The sequence below is a fragment of the Cnephaeus nilssonii genome (assembly GCF_951640355.1).
Source record: "Cnephaeus nilssonii genome assembly, chromosome: 9".
Lineage (NCBI taxonomy): Eukaryota > Metazoa > Chordata > Mammalia > Chiroptera > Vespertilionidae > Cnephaeus > Cnephaeus nilssonii.
The window spans coordinates 60308264-60332624 of NC_137080.1; the positions used below are offsets into that span (position 1 = coordinate 60308264).

General features: G+C 37.1%; 1 protein-coding gene across 3 annotated transcripts in view; it reads right to left on the bottom strand.

The window, feature by feature from the left end:
• Nucleotides 1–14528: 14528 nt before the first annotated feature.
• Nucleotides 14529–24361, bottom strand: part of MEI4 (meiotic double-stranded break formation protein 4) — a 156346-nt gene continuing 146513 nt past the window's right edge. For all 3 annotated transcript variants that reach the window (XM_079781443.1, XM_079781442.1, XM_079781441.1), the window contains one exon: nt 14529–15488. In XM_079781443.1, the coding sequence (XP_079637569.1) occupies nt 15219–15488 (270 nt within the window). In that variant the 3' untranslated portion in view covers nt 14529–15218. The remainder of the gene's footprint in view (nt 15489–24361) is intronic.

The window sequence follows — 24361 nt, forward strand, 5'->3', positions numbered from 1 at the left end:
CATCTCTCAGAACCTTTGTAAAAGGAATAACTGTCTTTCATTTATCCATCCAAAATTTCAGTTGCTCAGGGTATAAAGTGGGGCTGTATCTGGCTGGGCAGGCTGCCCCTGGGTCAGGTTTGCAAGGGGTCCACGCCATTGCCATCCTTCCGTGGCCAGGGTTGCCACCACTCCTCTGAAGGGCAGCGCCATTTTTGTTCTCAGCCCTTGGAGTTCTCAGAGTCATCAGCACCACTAGTTTGGTACAAGTCACCCTGTTTCCTAACTACTTAGATTTACAAGTTGCAGACATAGGGCTAATTAAAATATGTGTTCTACTATGCACCCATATTTGGAGTTCCTCAAAGATGGGAATAGCTACTTATGCTTGACTGTATCTCAAGCATCTAATATAATCTTTTTTATGTATTCATTTAACATATTTCTGATGTATGTAAGTCAGGTATTGTTTAGAATCTTTATATGGGGCATAAGACAATGAAAAAAAGAGAAAAAAAAACAAAAAAGCTTACCTTCAGTGTCATTTGGTCTAATGGGAATAAATAGGAAATAAGTAACATCTATGGAATGTGAGAAGTTGGTAAATGTTAAGAACAATGAAGCAGGGAAGAAAGTTGGCGATATTTGTCAAGGGGAAGCTTGCAGGCTAAGGTAGGGTGGTCTGAGTGGGCCTCAAAGAGAAGATGACCTCAGGAATGCGAGGTCCTATATTTGTCTCAGGCCATGTTCAGTTGCCTGAGTACAGTCGCCTGAGTACAGATTATGGGCTACTCGGCCTCTGTAGGTGGGTGAGGTAGGAAGTAGACTAAGTGGTCAGTGGTCTTAGAATGTTGATCAAGCCAGGAGATCTCCTTCAAAGATTAGAGAAAGGACTGCCCATGAGAGCAGGCATTGTTATTGGCTCCTGAATGTAAGTTTAGTCCTCTAGACCTGGAATTGCCTGCTGCTTTCACATCACCGGAGCTTTACACCTGTCCCGAGCTCTCTCTCCTGACAGCGGAATTCTGGCAAGTTTTACCTCATACAGATAAGACAGTTTTTACTTTACAACTGTTTTCTCTTCAGGGGAAGGCAAGGCACATTAAATTAGCAAATCAAAATGTACTAATTGTATAACATCTCTTTTAACAAAAACAGATGGTTGTGTTATGGAAAAAGAATGATTTTAGAAAAATGTCAAATTGTAAATTAATAAATGTCTGGAGATAGCCTAATGCCAAGATTGGGCTATATTTTAAAATATGAAATTGTCTAAAGCTTGTCTGGAGCTCCTGTGCCCTCTCCTTTAATCCTCATCCCTTCTCCAATTAGTCCCCCGATTGCTCAGGGCTTGTCTTCTGAGACATTTCCATCGTCCTCACTCTGAAGTAATTTCTCATGTTTAAGCCAGTTTTCTCTATAGCCTGTGTTCTGCTAGGTGCCTATTGAAATTATTTTCTTATGAGCTATGGTTAAGGAAAGGTAACTGTTATCACTCTCAAATAATGTCATTTCTTAACCTAGTTAAAATGACTAGTACAAATTTGAGGTGGTTGGTTGTAGGTAGTTTTGAGTTAGAAAACTTGTTGACACCTTTCAAACAACCCAGAGTGGAGATGCCTACTCAGATGACATGAAAGACCATTAGTATCCCCGGAAACATTGTGCGAGCTGGGATACTGTTTTAAGACACAGGATTTATTATTATTATCCAGATATTGGATAATAATAATAAATCACCGGATGATTGCGCTTGAGAAGATAGATAGTTAAACTCATAGATGCCGATCGGGGAGGGAGCACAGCATGCCATGGGGCCGTGGGAGGAAGCAGCAGGGTTAGAAGGCGGCAGAAGAGCCGGGGAAAACATGGGTGCTGGCCTTTATCGTCCTTTATTTTCATTTCCATAGGAACATATGGGCGAGGCCGAGTAGGCAGGTTTAAGATGGGCCCATTTGAATAATTTCAGCAGGGTCTGGAATATAGGGGCTGTCCCTACTTATCTGCTACCTGGCTGGCCTGGCATGATTAGGGCAGGTGGATGGTGGCCCAGAGTGTGAAAGCTTCCTGCGAACCCCTTAAAGGAGGTAACGGGGGTACGGACTCTGGATTGGTTGGTTTGAATATGAAAGAAGTGCTCTCGGGCATAATTTACTACCTCTAGGAATTGGCCAGTGTCAGCAAGGCCCCAGAGGTCAAAGAGTCAGATAAGTGGCTGATAGAGATATAGAGGCTTCTGTTCCATCTGTAGTTCTGGCCGTAGTGACAAACATCCAGGAACTCCCAATGGAAGAAACATAAACTGTATCTTCCCTGAGTGAGGACTATAATCACCAAAGCACCTAACTGATGCAATTTAAATTTTTTTCACTGCAAGAGAGATTTTGCTAGGTTTCAAATATTTAATATCTTGGAACCTGCCAGGCTGCAAACCTCTCTACTTGGATTAAATCATTAAAAAGATCTTTGACCTACACATGATGGTACACAAGTTTGTTGTCCATAATAAAGATCCAAGTCATTTCTCCCCAAAAGTTGTGTCTTCAAAAAATGGCTTCATATAGAAAAAAAAAATTCATTTCAGATCATACTTGAACCAAAGTGCCCTTTAAACCTGTGCCAGAAGACCTCGCTGCAACTGCTTTCTCAGTCCTCCTTGCTGTTTGCTGCGATGCGTGTTCTTTATTTCTCTGAACACTATCTAGGCCGCGACAGGAGAAACTCCATTAATTTGCGTTTGTAGAGCAGTTTTCTCAATCTTCCAGCAGGTATGGGAGAACACATCATGACAGCTCCCATGCACCCTTTAAAGAAACACTGCCATGGGAGGTGAGAGGGATTAGTGGAGAATTTGGATTTACTTAAAAAATCAGCTGTGGAACCTGTCAAATTGCTCTCATCTGTCCAGACATAATGCTCATTAAGAAACTCCATTGGCTCATGATTTATTGATGGGAGACCAAATATCCTACAAGTCTCATATGTTAGTCTTTGAATGGGCTCTTAAGCTCATCTCCTACATCCCACAAATGGATTATGCTTCAGACCCATTTGCACCTGACTAAATGTATCCGTTCTGCTTTCCATTTCATTACTTAGATTGTTACCTTCAAAGCTCATGTAGCTGGAACCTATTTAGACAACAAATATTTTGTTAATCAGATAGCATTAGTCATATTAAATATTAAAACAATTTTCAAATAAATGTATTTTCAAATCTAAGTTTTAACATTTGAATGGAAATGTTTCTCAGATGTAAGGATTAGAACTCTATTCACATGGATCAAGCTGAAAATATTTTTATTTCAAAACAGGCTTCCTTTGAATTTGGAGAAGAAAAAAAATAAAAGCACCAGACTTTTCTGTTTTCTTCTCTATGTCCCAGATACAAAGGATATTTAATAGTTTCTGCAAATACTTGAATCAGAAAAAGTGTCAACATTGTGAGCCAGCATGAGGTATGAGAAATAAACAAACCAAACCCCTGGTTTCCAAACAATTAAGAAGATTGAAATGAAAATGATTCCATGAAAGTAATAAGCTGGATATAAGGAGAACAAATGATACAAAATGAAGAACAGATGGGCAGATAACATGATCTGAACAACAAACCACAGGGTAATTTTTAAATCTACCAAGTTAAAAAAAAATAAAGCCAGACACAGACTTAGATAGAACAACTAAAAAAACCCAGAAGTATGGGAAGGGAGTAAAAGCATATTTTAGCTGTCATTCATTGACTCAACTTCAAACCCTCATTCAAATAATTATTACTGGCAGGGATGGGGGAAAAGAGAACCCTTGTGCACTGTTGGTGGGAATGCAGATTGGTGCAACCACTTGGAAAGCAGTATGGAGTTTCCTCAAAAAATGGAACTGCCTTATGACCCAGAGATTCCACTTTGGGGAAACTTATCCAAAGAACCCCCAAAACACTAATTTGAAAGAATACATGCACCCCTATGTTCATTGCAGCATATATACAATAGCCAAGATCTGGAAGCAGCCCGTGTCAAGTGTCTATCAGTGGATGAGTGGATAAAGAAGTTGGTACCTTTACACAATGGCCTTAAAAAAAGAAGGAAATCTTACCTTTTGCAACAGCATGGCTGGACCTGGAGAGTTTTATACTAAATGAAATAAGCCAGAGAGAAAGACAAGTACCATATGATTTCACTTATATGTGGAGTCTAATGAACAATATAAACTAACAAAATGGAGATGGACTCATGGATACAGAGAACAGACTGACAGCTGTCAGTAGGGAGGGGGTTGGGGACTGGGCAAGAAGGGTGAAGGGATTAAGCAGGGGGGGAAAAAGACTCATGGACACAGAGAACAGTATGGTGATTGCCAGACGGAAAGGGGGGTGGTGAGGGGAGATAGAAGAAGGTAAAGGGGTGATGGAAGGAGACTTGACTTGGGGTGGTGAACACACGATACAATATACAGATGATGTGTTGTAGAATTGTATACTTGAAACCTGTATAGTTTTATTAACCAATGTCACCCCAATACATTCAACTAAAAAATCATTATTGACGACATATGTTGGGCAAGGCATTGAGGAAACAATGGCAAACTAGGCGATGTTTTCTTCATCCTGGAACTAATGACCATTCTGAGAAGACAACCCCAAACAAATAATAATAAAAGGAGGGCAAGAGTGAACATTAAGTATGAACTACTTTGGGAGAATGTAACTGGTCTGGAGGATCAAGGGAATGAAGGCACGTTCCCAGAGGCAATAATGTTAAGCAGAAAGGTAAAGATTGAATGGTTATTGGTGAGTGACTAGATGTAGCCAGATAGAATGGTGGTGTTGGATGACATGTTGGGTACTTGGGAAAGTGGTGTTAGAGAGAAAATATAATAGCAGGAGCATAAGCTCTGAGGTGGGAGAAAACATAGCTTGTCTTAAGAAAATACTAGTCAGCACTTCTGGAGAAGAGAGGGAAGATATGATGAGCACAAGGCTAGTCCATTTAGAACCTTAAAGCTCTGTCCGGAATCTCAACTGTACACCAAAAGAAATGAGAAGCCATTGGTGGGTTTAAGTGAAGGGGTTTTAAATCTATATTTAAAAACAAAAGAACCATGCTGACTGGAGCAGGAAGGCTGGGTTGTAAGGCAGTGATAAAGGTAGGTAAATAGATATGAGGCTGTTTTATTAAATGATGTAAGATGATGGTGGTTTGGAGTAGGCTGTTGAAATGGGGTCCAGGATGACAGACACATAGAGGAAATGAAAACCACAGCACTTGGAAACTGACAGCATGTGAGTAATAGGAAATGGGAAGAATCAGGAAAGGTCCATCCATAGGTTTCTAGATAGAGCAAACCTATGGTTGATGGAAGGCTGATTGAGGCAAAAAAAAACCAGCAGAGGAAGTTTATGGAAAAGTTCAAAAATTCTGTTTTGGACATGTTGAAATGGAAGTGTTGTGTGATAACCAACTTTGTGTACATTTTAAGTAGGGAAAGGTTCATAAGTATTTTTCACAAAATAAATATTGAACTGGGGTTGTAAAATTAATTCAAGTAATTTAGTGACCTTGTATTGCTATCTTGTCACTGATACTAGGACTAACTACAGAGTCTAGACCAACTTAAGACATTAGATACATTTAGGAATGTAACTAATATTGAAAATAAAAGTGGTAAAGGAATTAGACTTGCTTTATAAAGCTGCTTTGCGGCAGATTTTGCATTTATTTTATATTAACTGAAAGACATACTTATTTATCCCCAATTAGCTTCCACTTGAGATTCTGGTGGAACTTAGTTTTACCTCCTCGCATGTCCAAACAAACCCTTTGCTAAGTAACTCAGGGTAATGCAGAGTCAGAGTGACAATGACCACTTCGTAGGTCTGCTTATGACCTGAACTGTAGCCAAAGTATCTGGGTTGGCTGATTCTTAGTGAGAGATCCAACGAGACTTGATTAGGATTGGTACAAAGCATGTTTAGCCTAAGTACTTTATGCAAAACTTGAAGCTATTCATTAAATGCCCTCCATGTCTGGTTAAAAAGACATTAGAGTGTATGCTTCTATTTCTTTTCTTTTTTAATTTTCAAAAGGTAAAGAATTAATAAGGTCCAGTATCTTTCACCAAAAACAACTCTATCTGTGCAGACGTATTGGACTCTGGTTCTATTAATGTGTTTGTTTGTTTTGTATATTTGTTATTTTTTCTGTGGATGCACAGAATTGGAGTAATCATGATTCCAGGTCACAGTACACTCTCATTATTGGTCCTTTCTTAGCCTGCCTGCCTTTTCTGTCTGTCCCTCCCTCCCATTCCATGTTCCATATTTCTTTTACTAGTTATCTTTTTTAAAATAGAATAACTATTCACAAATCTGAAACAAAATCTAGGAAGTCCTTGACAATAGCCTATATCTAACCATATGATTTATTTTATCTAATCTGTTTCCCTTCTTACTGATAACTATAAGCATCATTCTAAATCCTATTTCATGTTTCCTTTTTATATAGTACTAGAGGCCTGATGCACGAAATTCGTGCAAGAGGCTTGGCCCTCGCAGCCCCAGCTTCGTCCGGAAGGTTGTTAGGCTGTCCAGTCTAATTAGCATATTATGCTTTTATTATTATAGATTTCATATCTATATGCAGTCATTAAAGTGTATATTTTATTTTAATTATTTTTGATTCTGTAAAAATAGATTTCATGCCATATGTAATCTTTGTGATTAACTGATTTATTTTTGTTGTAATTCATATTGCTGAATATCACTGTAGTTCATTTATTTTAATTACTGAATAGTTCAATTGAGTGAAAATAACATAATTTATTCCCCTCCTTTCTGATTTATGAGCATTTGTAATCAGTGATGCTGTGAACATTCTTGAATTAATAAATGTTCTCTTTGTATAAATGCCAGGGTTTCTTCTGGGTATTTACTTAGAAGTACAATTACTCCATCACAGCATACTTGTTTATATTGCTGTGAATATTTGTCAGGCTTTAGTTTTCATGATTTAAAACTAAACTAAACTAAAATAAGATAGGAAAAATATTAGACAGTTTCTTCTTCAATTGTGTTTGAAAATAATGACCTATATTTGCTTTGCAAAAGTTAATAGTAAGTGAAAATAGAAAATTACTTATAAATGGGCCTACTTATACTTTGAGAAGCTCATTTGGTCATGGCATTCTTTTTTCTTTGTAGTCACTAAGAAGTAAATGCATCTTAGGTGTGAATCAGGTGTCACACTGACATAGTTATAACTAACATTTGGCAGGTATTTGATGCTATAAAAATTGGACAAGGATCAATTATATCTGGAAATAGTAAAAATATTTACCCATTATAAATAGAGCAACTTTCAAGGAAGAAGATCTCTGTATTAACAACTATATCACTTCTTGCCTTATTAAACATTATTTTAGTTTTTTAGATATTCAGTACTTTCTAAAATGTGATGTACTAAATGCTTTTGTATTATTTCTACCTACTTAATCATTTCCATAATTGTCAGGATTCCAGTAATTCTGTTTTCAAAAATGAAGTTTGTGAAAGCCAAATCATGTTGAATCTTCTGGCAGCAGGGACCAAATCTAGTTCTTGTTATGTAATTGCCTGTTCAGAGTACTCTACTTACAAAAAATCACCTCCATAATATATGCATTTTGACAACTAATGGGTTTTCCATATTTTCTCTGAGTAACAGCTTGACTTGACGATAGTCCTTCAGACTATTAACGAATTCTGCCATCATTCTGCCGTAATTGATCACATTTACTGCAATGCTCCCTCCTTGCCCCAATTTGAGGATAAAACATAGATAAAATATTTCCCCCTATAATCCATTTGAGTGAACATTCACGTTTGCTATGAATTACCCTTTGTACTGTCAGCAGTAGTATCCAAGAGCAAAAAGGGCTTATCTGTTCTTTGAAAGATTAAACCTTTAAAGAAGCTACAGTGAACGGTGATTGTAGAAAGTGAAACAAGCCCTAACTGGTTTGGCTCAGTGGATAGAGTGTCGGCCTGCAGACTAAAGGGTCCCAGGTTCGATTCTGGTCAAGGGCATGTACCTTGGTTGCGGGCACATCCCCAGTAGGGGGTGTGCAGGAGGCAGCTGATCGATGTTTCTAACTCTCTATCTCTCTATCTCTCTCCCTTCCTCTCTGTAAAAAATCAATAAAATATATTTTTTAAAAAAGAAAGTGAAACAAAAGTAAACTATACCCTTATTTCATATTCCTCATTTTCATATGCTGAACCTCTCCCATTCTCTTGAGTTGGTAATAGGTAGAGAAGGGCCTAATGTAGTTCCGAACATGTGGAATAATGTAGCAGCCAGTTTCATGCTGCACTGGCTGCCTGGTCCTGCTTTCTTTACACCAAAATGACCTCATAGAAAATAATAAATGAAATCCCATCATTTTTGTTCATTTATTCCATAGTCAATCAAAATAATATGAACCCACTTTGAAAATCCTATGTCCTTCTTTTCACTATGTCTGAGCAGTATTGCATAACTTCCTTCAAGACATTCTTTGGTCTAAAAAGTATTTTTTTTTTTTTAGATACTAAAGGAAAAGAAATATGTGACACATTTTGCCTAGAGCTTTTCAACTCTTGATGCAGAACTGTTTTTTAATAATCTAGTTAAAACCTGTGACAACTGATGGTTGTCAAGAGTAGAAAGGTTTGAAGTTTCTGTATTGATAGTTTTTATACATTACAGTTAACTGAGTTAAGTCATAAAAGTTTATTTATATGGATAACTGGAAAGTGGGATGTATTTACATACAATTATATTGTATACAGATATGGTTTTCCATCAGTACACAAAGTCATATTATTTAAGACAAACCTAATCCTTGTACTGTTATTTGACCTATGACTATTCACAATTGGTAACATAAGGAAAACACTTTCCAAATCTCAGTCCATTCTCTACTTAGGCAGTATCACTTGGAAACAAGATAGCTACTAAGAGAATACTTCTGTCTACATTTTCAGATTCACAAATCTAGATTTACCGACTGGGAATTGAAGGGAAGAGGAGTTGCTTAGATTAGAAGTGGTGACTAGTGGGTGAGTAGTGGGTGCTCCAGACTGTTCACCCACTTACATGTTTGCAGATCATCCTCAATTTCGGGAACTGATCACCATTGCAGAATATGAGAGAAATGAGGAAACTGATAGTTAATTTATAGATTAATATAGCAATGTAGTCGATATTATTGATCACTTACTATGTGCCAAAACATAGCACTTAAATGTGCTAAACACCAGGGTCTAAGTTTAGAAAGACTAACGCCAAGCCCATTTACATCAATATTTTTTAAAGTAGTTCTAAGTCCGCCAATCGACTACTAGTAAGTGTGTGACCTGACTTCTCTGCTTGATCTTTCTATTTTGTCACCTATACAATGAGGGTAATGAACTAGATAGTATCAAGGTCCTTTTTAAGTTCCCTCCAAAATTGGACATTTAAAAATATACAACGTACAAATGATGGGTTAATGGAGTGAATGGTACATTTTTTTGTCATAAACTCTTATATGTTCTTAGATTGCAAGATTCATGGGTAAGAGACAGTGATTTCGATTTCTGTCCACAGGAGGAGGTGGACTGCCAAGGGAATTGCCAGCATCTGGAATCACAAGGTCCAAGGGGCATGCAGAACCTGAGTTCAGTCCAGGCAAGTCCAATTGGGAGATGGATGGGTGCACGGCTGCTAATGCTGCAATGAGTAATGAGTGCTCTTTAGGGCGAGGTGACCGGCAAAGTTATTGTTCACAAGAACTCTGTTGTGATTGACACAGGTACCTGCTGGCAGTCAGAGTGTCGTTGATGATGCGAGAACTGGGAGAGAAAAATACTGGCAGTGTGGTCCAGCCATATTATAGAGGGTGCTCACAGGAACAAACACAAATGGAATTAGTACAAATAATAGTATAGGCCTATTGACAGGGTTGCTATGAGAAGCCAGTGAGAAAGTGCATATAAAGTGCTTATAAGAATACCTGGTGCCTAACAAACAATATGTTAGCTCATCATTTTCTTAGTATTGTTATTTTTATTTTAGAGTTCACAAAATGCTTTCACACTATCATTGTATTTCGTACATACAATCCTATGGTGAGATTATCATTTCTAAAATTTAAGAAAGGAATTTTATTCATTTAACAGGGATAGAGTGATACTCTCACTTTTTACTCCCTGTACTAGACCTTGTTAATTGTGAAAAGCAGTCTATCACTGAAAGGCCTCCATGAAGACAGGAATAGACCCAACCCCCACTGCTGGGCAATAACTTTTAGTAATAAGGGGTAGTTACCTGGACCGGTTTTAGTCTAATCGTTTATGCATGCATTCAGAAGAAACATGTTTCCCTAGAAGATCCTCTCTGTTCTTTACGCTTTAACACTGAAAAACAGAGGCTCTATATTATAAAGAGAAAGTGAGAGTATGAAATTATTCTTTCTAAGGCACAAGATAGCTTGGCCAATGATGGCCCTCTTTTCTGTTTTTCTATTCTCTCCACTACCCCACCCCATCCTTTCATCTGTGCCTTCAACAGTGTGTTCTCATTGTTACTTCAATGTGGTGAACAGGAAGGCTCTCAAAGGGAACTGGAGGTAGGGTTGATTGACAAGGCAGAGTGCAGGGAAAAGTCCTCACGTCTCTTCTCCTCAGATCAAAGGAAAATGCATAAACGAGAGCTGCCTGAAGTTTTCTGGGGGAACATATCACCGAAATATTTTTATTTATTTATTTATATGTTTTTGTTCCCATGTTAATAAAGACACTTCTTTTTACCTCTTAAGATGGTTTAGAAATGTCACATACTGTCAATAGGATTTTACTGATCAAGTCTAATAATGAAATAGATATATTTTTTATTTGCACTTAAAAATTATTATTTTGAAGTCAGTGTAGAGAAACAATGCCTCATATATATTATTTATTTCCACGTCTAAGGCTTCTGAATTAACTCTCATCCATGTACAGTTGCTTTATCTTGATTCTGGCATTTTAAAAGATTTAACTTGCATTATCCTCAGAAAGTGTTACCCGCACAGGCTTACAAAAGAATCAAATACTAGAGTAGAATTTAGACCTATTTCATTTAAAATAAATGCCACCGACTGGAAACTTCTGGCATCTTACTGCAACTTTTTACCCTTCCACACACAAAGGCTATTTCAATCATCCAATTTTACTTAAAGTGTAAATTTCCCACCATTACAGTTATCACAAGTGCATGAAACACGGGTCTAAAAAGAACTTTTAAAAAAGAGTGAAAACTGTCAGGATAACTTGACTCTCTACAGTCTCCACTTTTGCAGTTAGGACATGACAGCTGTGGGTACCCGAGTCCCGAGAGTGCACACTGTTGCCTTCATTGCTTATCACCTGTTTGAATACTTACTCTGATTTTTCTTCCAGTCCTATGACCCTGGGCAAATTACATGCTCTGCGCTTACTTCCTCATCTAACCTGGGATAATATATACGTATCTCATAAGGCTGTTAGGATTAAGCAAAACAGTACATTTAGAGGACTACCCAGCATACACTGGGGGCTCAATATGCTGGGTGTTATATCTGCCTTAATAATGTGGTGGTGCCAAGGCATTGGATTATCTGATATGTATGGAGGAGAGTCCGTTTAAAAGGAAAGAACCTCATAAGCCAAGATCATACTAGCTTCAGAAATGAGTGTTTTTGTTTTCAGATGCGAATAGTATCAGTATATTTATTTGGAGTTAGAGATACCCTCACATTTCTATAAAGTTACTTCTAGCTCTGCTGTGTGTTTTATAATTGGAGAGCCCAGTCTCTTGTGCTCTATCCTAGATGTTGTTAGTGGCAAGATTAGGTGCCTGGTGAACTCCACTTCTTGGTCATGGTTCATTGTGGAAGGAGATACGCTACACATTTGAAGTCCAGTGGTCGCTCTTCTCAGGGGAGTGGCCTGGCTCTGGAGTTCTGGGGAAGGTCACGCCAGGGCAGTGTCAGGGTCTGCTCCACGTCCTTGATGCTGGTTAGGACAAAAAAGCACCTGCTTGTGGTGGCACCCCTTAAAGATAAGGAAGAAAAATATAAGGAGAATTTTTTCAAACTTTAGAATGTTTCAAGAGATCTGGATCTCTTTTTACAAAATGAATGTTGAATTGAGTGTGTGATTGAAGAGAAAAAAACAAATCCTTTTCCCTGCTGGTTAAGTGTCTGGTGTTTCTATTGTTCCCCAAACATTAATCATTCAGGAAAAGGTCTTAGTAGTTAAGACGTTAAAGCCCAAAGCAGTGATAGCCCTGTTCCCTTTTCATGTCTGGGGTGCTGTTCTTATGCAACTCTGAAGCTTGCAATAATGTGGACCTAAAAGCTAAGTATGATAATGCTGATTTTTAAGTGTTAAATTATGATTGACAGATATATTTGTAAATTAAATACTCATTTTAAATTAATCATGAATAATTAAGTTCCCCCAAATCCTCCTTTGGAATTTTAAGGCACACACAGGGAAAGTTAAAACAATTCAGTTAAGTAATTTGGTATGATTGAATTTCTACTTTCTGAATGACTATATGTGTTAAGTCCTCCTATTCAGTTTAAACAATGATTAGAACAGTGATTCTCAAACCACTTGATAAAACAGATTTCTGGGCTCCATTCCAGCCTGTCTGACTCTGAAGTAGGTCTGGGTGGGGCCCAGAATTTGTAGTTCTAACAGGTCCCCAAGTGTTGCTGATACTGCTGGCATGGGGACCACATTTGAAAACCACTGTTTTATTTGTAGATCAGAGACTTAATGAGGTTAATGTTTATCTATAAATCTTGATACCCCAATGGATTGCCTATGAAACACAACTACTAACTAAAATATAAGTTCACCACTTAAGCAGCTACAACAAAATTAGATTAAATATCAGAATAAAATTTTACAAATTCAGAGTACATATCTATGAATTATTTCAATGTCTTGAGTGTTAGACTCATATTTTCTTTTTACAAGTTTTCTTTCTTATTAGTAACTAGAGGCCTGATGCATGAAATTCATGCAATAGTAGGCCTTCCTTCCCCGGCTGCTGGCACTGGCTTCCCTCTGGCCACCGGCAGACACTCAGGACCCGGGCTTCCCTCGCAGCCCCAGCTTTGTATGGAAGGTCGTCCAGAAGGATGTATGGTCTAATTAGCATATTATGCTTTTATTATTATAGATTATTATAGATGGATTCTTAAAACTACTTAGAGGACTTTCATATTAAATGAAAACAAAACAAAAAGAGCTGGGGTCAGTCATACTTCATAAGATTTTGACAGTTTTTAACAGAGTAGCCCATTCATTGACCAGATGAGTTTAGTGTTGTCCAATTCTATAAATTTAAAAAGAATGAATTGACTTTCCAAAATAATAAAATGCTGTATCTTTTTTTTTTCAATACAAGGTCAATGTTACCACTCTAATCATCTCCTTCAGCAAATACAAACTATTGATCTTGAATCATTATATTGACTGTAAAAGAAAGTTCTGTTTTACAAATCTGATAAAATACAAAACTTAATATGTTTATTTTTATTTGCACACAAAGTTGGTGCTTAATAATTGATGAATAAATGAAACCAGACTATCTTAAGTTAGAGCCACCAATATTTTTAAAACATCTACAAATGTACATAAAAATCTGCAAATGTAAATAGCATTTTGCCTTGCCTCTCATCCAGGAATATTCTGCCCTTATGTATGCCAACAAATAAGAGTGGAAAGTACACTAGTTTGTGAAAAAACTACATAAAAATGTCACCAATATCTATTTATAGAGCCAAGGATAAAATGATCACATTTATTTCCTCTCCCCACTGGACTGAGCACTGGAGCCTGACAGTCCAGCCACCACATCTTTAGAGTGAGCTTTGCACTTTTAAAACATTAATATTTGAGGATGTTTTTACTCTGGTAAAATGCTATACATTGAGTAAAGAACTATCTTCATTGCCCTCAACTTGGGGTCCAGAACATACACATGTGGAAGAGACCAAAACCCAGTTTACAATAAGGAGCCCAGGCCAGTGGGATCTGCAGCCTGAGCAGAGCTTCCCAGGAGAGCCCAGTTCAGATGAGCTGACCCCCACGTGATACCCACACCTCTGAGAAATAATTACTTCCTGACTTATGTCACTGAGATTTTGTGGTTGTTTATTACATACTAATCGCTGACTGATACATACTTTGAGTCTCGGTATTATAAAAAAGGCTTTATCTTTTCCATAAAATTAGAAATAAACTCCAAAAAATAACTGGCAGAGAGTTATATTATTTTATATACACTTAAAAAATATCAGTGGCATTTGGGAAAGGTAATTAACTTATGAAGCAAATTTGGGTTGATAGTGTCCTAAATTGTGGTATAGGAAAGTATATATTATGTGCTCAATAAACTAGTTGGGTATGATTTTAATAATTGAAATAAAGTCAATAAAACGGTGTAACTGGAAAATTCAACCAATACTTTTAATAAGTATAAACATACTTTTAGTAAGTATAAAGTATATTTCTGGATAGATGGTATAATTTGTGAAAATTTCCTTAATGTCTTGTTACACATGACTTAAACTACATTTTAACAATAACAGGAATATTACATACAATCAACAGAATCAAAACTAACATTTTTTGAAAAAACAAATAGAACATTTAAGCCACTAATTAGTACTTTCAAAGGATTTGACAGATCTGTTGATTATAGGAAATTAAAGGTAGTTACCCTTACAAATGTTCGACTTCCCTCCTGCAGGAGTCCCTTCTAAGAGAGACAATGATATAAGTGAAACTGTGTAAGAAAAATGTTTTAAAAATCTAATTTATAACCACTTATTTTAAATGCTGGGTTGATAAAGCAATAAAACTTTTAAGATCTCTTCCATTGCCTTTTAGTATCTATTACATGGAAATATTTTAAAAGTAAATATATTTTATGACATGCACAATTAATGACCCATTTTAGAGACTAAGAGACCTATATTGAATAACATTATAAAATACAGTTACATGGGAATAACTGATATTGACTGATTATAGGAAAGAAATATGACTCATAATAAATTATCAAATGTTAAGACTCTTAAATTTAGTTAATCATTATATTTAAAGATCCATTTAAAATGCTCATTTAAAAATATTCTTGAAAATCTTTTAAGTACAAGATCTTCATATATTCAACTTTTGTATGTTTCTGATATTTGGTAAATTGCTAAGGAAGTGAGTTATTTTCAACAGTTTTTATTTCTGTGGAGTTCAAGAGAATGCCCAGTCTCCATAAATAAAAAGTAAATAAAGGAAATGTATCAGAGAGTTGCAAAACAGCTTCATCATGCTTCTGAAGAAACTTCTTGATTTCTTGATCATCATGCCCCAAACTCAAAGTATTGCCTTCTTCGTTTTCCTTTTGAAGAAGCTGCTCCAGAACCCAGAAGAGGGAGAAGGTATTTTCATAGCGTGAAACATCATAACTGGCTTGCACCTACAAATAAACAACAAACTCCTTTTAAAAAATATTGGTTGTAGCTCAAATCAGAGAAAAGCAAATAAAGAAATTAAATTTTCAGCTAAAAAATAAATACAGTTGACTCTTAAACAACACAGGAGTCAGAGGCACTGACCCACCCTCCACCCATACAGTTGAAAATCCACGTGTAGTGCTCGCTTCGGCAGCACATATACTAATATTGGAATGATACAGAGAAGATTAGCATGGCCCCTGTGCAAGGATGACACGCAAATTCGTGAAGCGGTCCATATTTTTTGACTGATGTATAAGAACAGCATCGATCAGACTGTCAGACCTCAGAGGGAAGGTAGGGGAGGGTGGGGATAGGGGAGATAGATCAACCAAAGGACTTGTGTGCTTGCATATGAGCCTAACCAGTGATCACTGACAATAGGGGGGTGGGGGCATGCGTGGGGAGGGGTTTGAGATGGGAATGGGGGGGATGAGGACAAATATGTGATACCTTAATCAATAAAGTAATTAAAAAAAATCCATGTGTAACTTGTGAAAACCCCCAAATTTAAATTGTTCCTTAGGATCCAAGGGGATTGGTTCCAGGACCCCGAGTGGGTACAAAATCTACATATGCTCAAGTCCTATATATAATAGGGTGTAGATTAATGCATAGAGTTGACTCTGCATATAGGCGGACTCCCAACCATAGACAAAAAACAGTGCAGGTATTTAATGAAAAACAATTGGCATTTAAGTGAGCTAACAGAGTTCACACCCATGTTGTTCAAGGGTCAACTGTATTTGACTTAATACCTCTGTCTGCTTGTTCCTTTTTGAGAACAAAGGAGAAAACTTGACAATCTTGTATTACTTTTTTCTCTTGCCGGTTTACAAAGCTGTAAATCCTTTCTCTGCATTATTGCTACAATTTATTACTCAGATGATTCTGAGAATACTTGGCAAAGAGGCTTACACATACCAAGTTCTGTGTGTTTATTTCAACATTTCATTGAAGACTACCAATAAATAATATTCTTGCCAAGGATAATATAAGGATTTTTAGGGGAAGGATTTTAGGAACATGTTTCACTGTACAACTCAGTCTTAGAGCAGTTAGAGCTATGATCTGTAAGTCTACAGAAATCAGGGAGTAATAGGATTAGGTTGTGTGGAATCGGATATGTGGTCATGAGGGGAAATGTAGCTGTGTCTTGTAGAAGTTATTATTTGGCTTAGGGGGCTGAAAATGAGATGGGCAATGGAAAGTCTAACACGAGGGAATACAGGAACCAGTGAAAAGATATAAAATGGCTTTATCATTTACTTATTAAGAGATGTGTTAGAAATATTCATCAAATCTATTTGCTATAATAATATGTAAATGAAGAAACATTCTTTTAGAGTCCATAGGAATGTATTCTTCTAATAAACAGAGTCAAATATATATAGATAACTAATCAAATTTAAATTTAATAAAGACAATAAAAAAACAACCAGGAAACTGTAGACCAGTCTCATTTATGACTATATACATTTCCAAGTTTTATGAATATAGACACATGATTCCAAACAATGACATTTAATCCAGTAATGTAATCAAGCAGGATTTCTTTTTAGGTGCTTCAATAATAGGAAGTCTTATCAGTATAATCCATCATAACAAATTTAAGGGGAAAAACTATATGATCATGTCAATAGGTACAGAAAATTTTTTTTGTTTTGTTTTCAATTACAATTTACATTAAATATTGTATTATTTTCAGGTGTATAGCATAGTGGTTAGACAATCATATACTTTGCAAAGTGTTCCCCCTGATATATCCAATACCCACCTGGCACCATACATAGTTATTACAGTATTATTGACTGTACTTTATGCTGTACTTTACATCCCTATGACTATTTAGTAACTACCAATTTGTACTTCTCAATCCCTAATACATAACATTGTATTAGTTTCAGATATCAATATAAAAGCCTAAGTGACCTTTACAACTGAAGGACTGGAATGACCAGTTGCTATGACATGCACTGACCACCAGGGGCAGACGCTCAAAGCAGGAGCTGCCCTGGTCTTCTGCTGCTTTGGTACTGCTACATCCCACCCCACCCCCCCCCAGGGGTCCCAGATTGCAAGAGGCCAGGCTGAGGGACCCCACCTGTGCACATATCTATGCACCAAGCCTCTAGTACAATATAATGATTTTATATGTGTATATATTGCAAAATGATCTCATAACATATCCAGTTAACATCCATCACCATATATAGTTACAAAATGTATTTTTCTTGTAATGAGAACTTTTTCACTTAGTCCCCCAAACCACTCCCCTTCTGGCAACCATCAGTCTGTTCTCTGTATCTATGAGTCTGTTTCTGTTTTGTTTGTTCATTTATATTGTTCTTTAGATTCCACATAAGTGAAACCATATGGTAATTGTCTTTCTCTGACTGATTTATTTCCCATAATGTTCTCTAGGTCCATCCGTGTTGTTGCAGATGCTAAAACGTCATTATTTCCTTATGGCTGAGTAATATTCCATTTTATAGATATATCACCGCATTTTTGTCCACTCGTCCAGTTGATGGGCACTGGGGTTGCTTCCATAGCCTGACTATTGTAAATATGCTGCTACGAACATAAGGGTGCATCTGTTCTTCTGAATTAGTGTTTCGGGTTTCTTTAGAGATATTCCCAGAAGTGGAATTGCTGCGTCATAAGACAGTTCCATTTTTAATTTCTTGAGACAACTCTTGACTGCTTTCTACAGTGGCTGCACCAATCTGCATTCCCCCCAACAGTGCACCAGGGTTCCCTTTTCTCCACCTCCTAGCCAACAGCTGTTGTATTTTGATTTACTGATTCCCTTGATGTGGAATGGACTCTATCATCAATAACTAATTACTAGGACTTTGGTCAGCATTTAGTGGCCACTAAAGATGCCAGGTATCTATTGAGCCTTTCTGGATCCCACCATTTTTATAGATTTGAATTTTTTAACTTACATTCTGGTTGGTTATATATTTGTTTTATCAACTGTTAAGACTCTAAACATGTTGAGAAAAGCTAATGTGTTCCTGTCTCTACAGTTTCTATAATTTCTAGAACAATGTCTTTCTTGTCCATAGTAAATCTCAATATACATTTGTTGTTTTGAGTTGAACAGGATGTAGTGATTTAAAAGGTACCTCTATAGACACATGCAGTAGTGCTCCCTTACCTACAGATTTGTTTTCAATAGTTTTAATTACCCATGTCTAACCGCCTTCCAAATCATTAAATGAAAAATCCAGAAATAAACAACTTGAAAGTTTTAAATTGCACACCTCAGTAGCGTGATGAAATCCCATGCTGTCTTGCTCCATCCCTCCTGGTACATGAATCACCCCTTTGTCCAGCATTTCCATGCTGTGTAGGCTACCAGCCCATTAGTGGCCCTCCCAGTTATCAGACTGACTATTACAGCATTGCCGAGCTTGTGTTCACGTAACCCTTATTTTATTTAATGGTCCCAAAGTGCAAGAGTAGTGATGCTGGCAATTTGGGTGTGCCAAGGAGAAGCTATAAAGTACTTCTTTAAAGTGAAAAGGTGAAAGTTCTCAATTTAATAAGGAAAGAAAAAAAATCAAATGCTGAAGTTGCTAAGATGTATAGTAGTTACAAATACTCTATCCATGAAATTGCCCAATTTATAAATGAAACTTTATTATAGGCGTGTATGTATAGGAAAAGCATAATATATATAGAGTTCAATGCTATCTGCAGCTTCAGGCATCCACTGGGGGTCTTGAAATGTTATCTCCCACAGATAAGGGGGGGGGGGGTTACTGTATTGATTATTATCAGTGGCATGTTTCAATATAAAATTATTTTTCAACACTTTATTCCAAACTAAAAAGTTTTGCAGTGTGTGTTTAACCCGATCATGTGAGCAATGCTTAAATATTTTTAAAATCTGCTCAGTAATGACCATGAATAGTCTAAATTCCTGTATGAGATACTAGGTAATTCTTCTTGGAACTATTATTATAAACTTATATACTTATTTAGACATTAACAGAAATTAGGCAGTACTGAAATGCAAATTCTATAGCAAAAAGGCACATGTATTTCATTTATTCTGAAGCTTAAACTACAGCAGGGTACAGTATTTTAGAATACTGTACAGGAGGAACATACCCACCTGGAAATATCCAGGTTTTTTGCCTGAACACTCTGTGGGGAAGATGGAATGAACCTCAGTCACAAGCATCATGGCTGTGTCTGTCTGATGCATTGCTACAAGTTTATCTTTTTATCTAGGTCTTTTAGGACTGAGGGAGCCTTCGGAGGAAGCTTCTATAGTCCCATGACTACTTCTTATGACCCAATCCTGTTTAGATAGCAGGGAACCTTCAGAAGAGGACATACTTTCTTAAAGAAAAATCATCAGATATTTTGTAGAACATTTTTAGAATTAAAACATTTATCTTTATTTGTCTATTCTTGAGCTGGGCTTGAGAAAGTCAAAGTATATAAATATTTTTAAATGGTGAGAAAATATTAATATTTCTATACATGCTGCTAAATTTCACTTTAAAACTTAGATTCTGAAGGTAAGGCTATAGACATATTATGCCAGTTTCCTAACTAGTTGGAATTTAGATATTTTTTGCAAAGGCTTACTATCCTTGAAAAAGACACTGCTACTTGCTCATCCACATCCATTTTTTCCCTTCCTTTTTCATCTGTTAACCTCAGTTTTGTTCCTGGTGACAATGGATCAACTAAAGATGTACACTGTCCAGTCTTCGTTAAGGCCAATTCTGGTCAAAGGGCTGCACATAGAAGTGACAGGGTGGGGTTTCTGGGAAAGCTCTTTGTCTCTAATAGCAGACAGACTCCGGTGGAATGCACCTGTGCCTTCCCTCTTCCTGGGCAAATACAGGTGAAATGCTTGCAAGTAGAAGAGCCATCCTGTGAGCGTGAGGATGAGGGCCACGCAGGGTGGGCAGGAAGGGCCGGGTTCTGGAGGGCACTCTGCAGCTCAGTATTCCCACACAGGGAGCTGCACCTGCCTGTACCATGTTGGGATCCCTTTCTCCATTTTGACCTTTTATATTTGGGACCTTGCGACTTCATCTAGGCAGGAAGGTAACTCTGCATGTTCCTTAGCTTTGAAAAGGTGCCACCTTCTGCTGTCTCTGACACAGAAATGAAAGAGATGCCTGAAGGGACAAAAATAGTCCCATTCCTTGGCAGCAGATGATGAAGGCACTGTACACTGGAGGTGTGGCTCGAAGTTTGGATGTTTGTATTTAATGCTGAAAAATCTGACCATGTTCACTAAATTCAACAGTTTAATTGATATGTGCTGGCTGAGGGCATGCAGAGGTGAAGTCAGACACTTTGAGAGATAAGTATGCTGCTACAGAAGTGGTGAAAACACAACATGACATTTTTTTCGTATTTCTTCAAACTCAAGAGGTAAAGAAAATCCGATCATTACAGGGCAGAACATCAAGACAAAAGAGTATAGGCATGTAACCTAAATGTTAAATTCAATGATCACTAACTATAATACACCAATGGCTCAGCATCCTACATGTCAGATTTTATGAGACTGTAGCAACTGAAATCAATAGTGTTGAAAAGAATAAATTCAACACAATACTTTAAAGGAAAAGGTCCATTGTCCCATAATAACTAAATGAGAAACATACCCCTGAATTTTAAGAACTTAGCCTTTTTTATCTACTAGAAGGCAAAGAAGCAGTACATTTCAGTCAAGGAGCTGGGGAGGAGGAAGTTCACTCTCCATCAGCAGTTACTATGCACTTTGAGGCTTCTGAAGCCCATGAGAAAGCACTTACAGAGCTGACAGTTAACCAGGGGCTTGGCTAGGGCCCCACACAGCAGTGCATCAGAGCAGAGTAGAACCACATGCATATCATATCTAATATATATATGCATGTGCAAGAACATATAGAATCAATAAAGCAAATGAAGCACATATATCTAATATATGCTATATAATATAGTACATATATTTAATATATATTGCCTATAATCATATGTATATATTATATAATTATATATAATATCTATATTATATAATTAGATTTCTATTATATATATCCATTATATAATATACATGCATGTGTATATATGCATGTGTATAAATATATGAAATAAATGACCTTATTATTGCAAAAGAAGCACACATTCACTTAAGACTATGTTTCCTACAAAGATTGTGTCATATCCTTTTCCTCTGCCCAATACCTGGGTGCCAACCCTTACTGAGGAAGTACAAAGCTAAAGGCTGATCGGAGCAGAAAGTAGATAATTGGGGAAGATTTCATAGATATGAATTGTGAGCCAGGGCTCAAAGGGAGTGAGGGCTATAGAGTGGTGAGTCATCTTTTGATCAAAGTGCTGGGCAAAGAAGAATAAAAAGGATTCAATGGCTATTAATCCATTTTGCTTTATACAGATAATGGTACAGATATCTACCTTAAATGTTGGATATTGGAGACTGGTTCTAAGGGGCTTATGTCTAATTTGTGAGGTAACTTAGATAAAAAGTTCTAAACTATTGACATTACTAACATTGGGGATCTTGATAGTTTACCTTGTCTCCTATGGGGAGTAGTTCAAGTATGCAAGATTTGTACATAAAAAATAGCATGTGAGGAATAAACATAACAGAAAGGGTTTAAAAAGTCTGTCATTATGACCCTTGTTCAAAAATAATGATTTTTCTCATTAACCGATTTTACTTACTTTTCTCAAATCTGTTCCTTGAGACAGAATTCATATAGTAAGGTAATAGTAAAATGAGCAGACTTAAAAAAAAAAAAAGGCTTATAGGGTAAGAGGACAGTGAGGGTGAGAGGGTGGTTTGTATTTGACAAAAGTACAGACTGAGTCTCCCAACAAAAACAGATGTGGCAGTGCCTCCTGTTGGTTGAGATCTTTGAGAAAACAGAATTGTACTGAGCAAGATTTTTTGTAAAGAAGGCCATCATGGATTTAATAGTCCCCATTGGCCATTTACTAGTGTAACCTGGGCAAGTTATTTAAACCTCACTAAGCCTTACCTTTTTCCTCATCTAAAGCTCAGAAATAATAACAGTTACTCCTCCATTGGGTTGTGCTGAGAGGATTACATTAAATCATACATTTAAAGCATAGCACAGGAGCACAGATTTTTTTAATAAGTAATTATCTATTATCATCATAATCACCATCATTAAGTTTTTTCCCCAAAGTGAAAGAGCCCCTATTCCTAAGGTACTTTGCCCCTAGGGGAAGACTACTGGCATGATTCAGGTAGTGTGCTGTGTCAGTTATTGGACACATTTCAAGTTTACTGCGAATTGTTGTAGAGCTTTGTCAAGAACCTGAGGCATCACCTTTATCTACTTTCCTCTATCAAGGAAATCCTTCAAAAACAGTAGTAATCTGGCAGAGAATTCCTTTTTGCATGTGAGAGTGGTGCTGAGGAACCTAAATGTAAGATGATTATTTTAAAGCCTTTCTGATACTAGAAAGCCCTATGGGATATGAACATGTGCAAAAGAGTCCATTCACCCCAGACCTTACTCCAAACCCCATCAACATCATATTTAAAGAGCTAGCTTGATTGTCTCTCTTTAATGTTATATTCTCCAATTATATGACTAGTGTTAGATGGGTCAACTTATTCAAGTTCTATTCTAGAGGCCAGCTCTATTCTGAGTCCTAAATATGTCCTTTTGGTGACTCAGTAATATCATAGATCAAACCCTAAGACTTTAACGTTTTATATTTGCATGTTTCTCTGGGTAAATATCCTGTGGTTTGATGCCTACCTACCACTTTCTGGGTCATCAGTATTAGCAGACTGGTAGATATGATGATAAGATAGATTCCACATTGATTTTAATACATGGACATAGCATTTTCCTGTTCTAATAGGTCTCTGGAGTCAACTTTAAATAGCTTTATGCTGCATCCCCACTGCTTTCTTGGGATCTGTAGCCTCAATTATGGGGTCATCAATCCCACTCAGTAACTTTTTCACTATTTTATAGTACAATATTAAACTTGGTCTAAAGCTAGAAATCCTTCAAAAGTAAATTTGAGCAGCAAATACATCATTTATGAGTCTGGACTTTTATCACAGTAATTCTTGACAAAACAATACAAACCAGATTATTTGGTTATTAATATAAGTCTATTAAGTGAAAGAACAGGGCTCGGAGACTGGAATAAAAGCAGCTGAGTTCTTTAAGGACTAATTCTGCTGGGAGTACTCAGCACTTTAAAATTTTATGGTTCTGCCTGCCTGGCACTCCCCTCTCTCTCTGTTCAGTCCTATTACAAACATTTATTGAGTACCCTCATGTGCCATACCCTATGGTAAGTGCTAGAGATAGAGATGAACAGGACAGGTTCCCTACCAATATAAGAACTCTAGTATGCATCTCTAAGGACACAAAGAAGTACGTAAATAATGACAGTGCAGAATGCATGCGCTAAGGGCTATAAAAGAACTCCAAGGAGAATTGAGTTGTTTGGTGTGAGAAGATGCTAACGGGCAGGAAATGACTTCAGTCATGAATGATGATCCTGCAGGTTTGCTTCCTGCTAGGTGGGACGGCAGGATGCTTTGGGAGATGACTTGAAAATTACTGTCAGCACAGGTAAAACACCTGTCTCTGGTAAGAGAATATGCAGTGAAGTAAGGCAGAGGCAGAGAGCTTTAAAGGGGCAGCAGGGAGCGTTGTCACCAATCTCTGCAACAGTTCACCCGGCAGAATCCCTCTGCCTTCTCTCAGGCCATGGAAATAGACTAGATGACTGGTGTGCACAGTCAACGGCCAAACCTCTTCTACTAGTAAGTGTTAACAAAACCTTTAAGAGT